The 3,283-nt window shown below is 46.2% G+C and overlaps 1 protein-coding gene across 1 annotated transcript in view; it reads left to right on the forward strand.

Annotated features, from left to right (window-relative positions):
• Positions 1–825, forward strand: part of LOC118427035 (collagen alpha-6(VI) chain-like) — a 4,387-nt gene extending 3,562 nt beyond the window's left edge. Inside the window, exons 10-13 of the mRNA XM_035836673.1 lie at positions 26–144; positions 274–335; positions 469–604; positions 814–825. Coding sequence (XP_035692566.1) covers positions 26–144; positions 274–335; positions 469–604; positions 814–825 — 329 coding nt within the window. The remainder of the gene's footprint in view (positions 1–25; positions 145–273; positions 336–468; positions 605–813) is intronic.
• Positions 826–3,283: the final 2,458 nt, after the last annotated feature.

Raw genomic sequence — 3,283 nt, forward strand, 5'->3', positions numbered from 1 at the left:
TATGTTTGTGTCCTTCTTTTTACAGCCTCTACTAGTGAACAGATTCTCATCAGAATCGTCATCACATCAGTGCGGTTTGACGTGTCTCTGTTGAACGGCAACTCGACAGCATTCCGGGCCCTGTTTGCCCAAATCAACCGTGCCGTAAGTCGTGTCTTGGTCTTGTGTTCGGTTCCTTTGTAGGCGGAAGGGCGGGGGGAACAAATGCTTGATGTGTAAGACTCTTCATCTTCTAGATGTGCTGATTTGAACACTGTTCTTTTACCTTTTCAGTTCATCGGCTTCCTCCCAGGAGTCCCTGGATTCACCGCACCTCTGGTGTCTCTCGCACCTGGGTAAGTAAGAAGCAGCTTGTGTCTTAGTCGGTTTCATTTCGACAGCTTGTGTCTTTGTCGATCATTCTCTGAGCGATGTGTTTTTGATGACAGGACATGATTAGTTTTGATCACCCTTGTTGCAACCTTTCAGTCCTGGTGATGATTCCGTGGTGGCCATGTGTTTGGGATCGGTACCAGCATTTGCTTCCAACACCGTGAGAACTGGTCTATTGAACGCACAGCTCAACAACCTGACTGTCAACAGGGCACTCACAAGTGTTGTCGCTGCACGTAAGTGCATGGTGGTCTTTTTTCCTCAACATGTTGTGTTTGGAGTCTGGTGTGTACCCTTTACCAAACTTGGCAGATGCCATGTAAAGATCCATTGGTAGAATTATAGTTAGTTGCTGTCTCAGTATTTTTATTGAATTTTGTCCATTGAAAAGTATCTTGAAAGAGTACGCTTATCTTCAAAACCTTGTCTTCTGTTGTGTAGGTACCTCGGTGATTTTCGTCAGACTAGCTGTGAATGCAACCTACACAGCCGAGTATCAAGTTCGTGAGTCTACCGCATACAACGCCTTGCTTGCTCAGCTCCAATACCAGGTAAAGTTTTGCTGTTGGTATATTATCTATATGGTCTTTGGGTGTTAGGCAGGGAGAATAGAAGATAAAATTTTGATTTCTGTTGCATTTCAAGTCCCTTTGTGTGGAAGAAGTTATTGAACTTCTAACAGCCAAGTCATCGATCAGTGACTCGTCTATTCCTTGACACCGGACTTGACTCTTGGTTCCGCTGTTTGTGTTTTATAGGTGCTGAGTCAGTTTTCCCCAAGTACCGGATCCGTAGATATCGTGTCTCTGCGAGTGACCCAGATCCTTCCAGGGTAAGTTTGCATGGCGATGTGGAAGTTTTTTGATGTGATCTTGATATTGATGAAGTGGAGTGTACATAGGAAGAAGGTACAGTTGATAGCCAATCGACTGCATTGCTTACATTCCCAACCTATCATTTAGAGACGTAATTTTTTTTCGTGAAGATATGCACGAGTGATGTGGAGGTAATTTATGTAATCTGTTTGGCAGTTCGACAGCTTCAACTACTACAGTCGACGTTGAGGTAGTGGCCACGACATCCGCATTATCAATCGTCCAAGGAAGGCTGACAAATATTACCGCACCTGGCCAAATACTTGGCGGCGCCCCTATCATCACTTCACAAGTGGCGTTAACAGGTAAAACTTGCAAGCAAATCTGTTTTGTCCATGAAAATGGGGGAAGTACAGTTAAGGTTAGAGAGTTCATCATTTGTTGCTCGCCTTTCTTGGTCTCTTTTCTACGATGTGCATAAGATGTCAACTAATTCCCTATTGTCTATTTCAGCTCCACTTTGCAGCGTCCAAGTGGATCTTGTCTTCGTCTGGGATGGTACCGGTAGCGTGGGAGCCACAAACTTTGAGAGAATGAAGACCTTTGTACAGAAGATGATCAGCGACTTTGAGCTTGGACCCGAGGCAACTCGCATCGGTGTGGTGGTCTATTCCAACCGGGCATCACTGGAAATCAGCTTGGATGCCTATGACGATCAAGAATCGCTGCAAGATGCGGTCGCCGGCATCGCTTATCCGGGCGGTTACACTCTGACAGGGGCAGCCATCGACTACACCACCACCTTTGCCTTCTCTACTAGAAACGGTGCTCGGGAAGGAGTGAGGAAAGTAGCCGTCATCTTGACCGATGGAGTGTCATATGATGACCCTGCGGAGCCGGCTCAGAGTATGCGCAAGGCGGCCATCGTCACCTATGCCGTGGGGATCGGAAGCAACCTTGACCGTGACCAGTTGGACGTGATTGCCGGAGTGCCAGACAACCTATTTGTACTAGATGACTTCAGCATGCTGGACAACCTACGAACCACCCTGCCCACTCAAGTCTGTGACGGTTAGTATGAAGTTGAATGTTTCTTGCTTGGTCTACTTCAAGGGTGTTGGCTCCTATCTCATCAATTCTTGTTTTCTTGAAAGGACAATAATCCCGGGCTTTCCTAAATATGTTTGTGTCCTTCTTTTCACAGCCTCTTCTAGTGAACAGATTCTCATCAGAATCGTCATCACATCAGTGCGGTTTGACGTGTCTCTGTTGAACGGCAACTCGACAGCATTCCGGACCCTGTTTGCCCAAATCAACCGTGCCGTAAGTTGTGTCTTGGTCTTGTTTTCGGTTCCTTTGTAGGCGGGAGGGCGGGGAGAACAAATTCTTAATGTGTAAGACTCTTCATCTTCTAGATGTGCTTACTTGAACACTGTTCGTGTACCTTTTCAGTTCATCGGCTTCCTGCCAGGAGTCCCTGGATTCACCGCACCTCTGGTGTCTCTCGCACCTGGGTAAGTACGAAGCAGCTTGTGTCTTAGTCGGTTTCATTTCGACAGCTTGTGTCTTTGTCGATCATTCTCTGAGCGATGTGTTTTTGATGACAGGACATGATTAGTTTTGATCACTCTTGTTGCAAACTTTCAGTCCTGGTGATGATTCCGTGGTGGCCATGTGTTTGGGATCGGTACCAGCATTTGCTTCCAACACCGTGAGAACTGGTCTATTGAACGCACAGCTCAACAACCTGACTATCGACAGGGCACTCACAAGTGTTGTCGCTGCACGTAAGTGCATGGTGGTCTTTTTTCCTCAACATGTTGTGTTTGGAGTCTGGTGTGTACCCTTTACCAAACTTGGCAGATGCCATGTAAAGATCCATTGGTAGAATTATAGTTAGTTGCTGTCTCAGTATTTTTATTGAATTTTGTCCATTGAAAAGTATCTTGAAAGAGTACGCTTATCTTCAAAACCTTGTCTTCTGTTGTGTAGGTACCTCGGTGATTTTCGTCAGACTAGCTGTGAATGCAACCTACACAGCCGAGTATCAAGTTCGTGAGTCTGCCGCATACAACGCCTTGCTTGCTCAGCTCCAA

This window comes from Branchiostoma floridae, chromosome 12 (assembly GCF_000003815.2).
Source record: "Branchiostoma floridae strain S238N-H82 chromosome 12, Bfl_VNyyK, whole genome shotgun sequence".
Classification (NCBI taxonomy): domain Eukaryota; kingdom Metazoa; phylum Chordata; class Leptocardii; order Amphioxiformes; family Branchiostomatidae; genus Branchiostoma; species Branchiostoma floridae.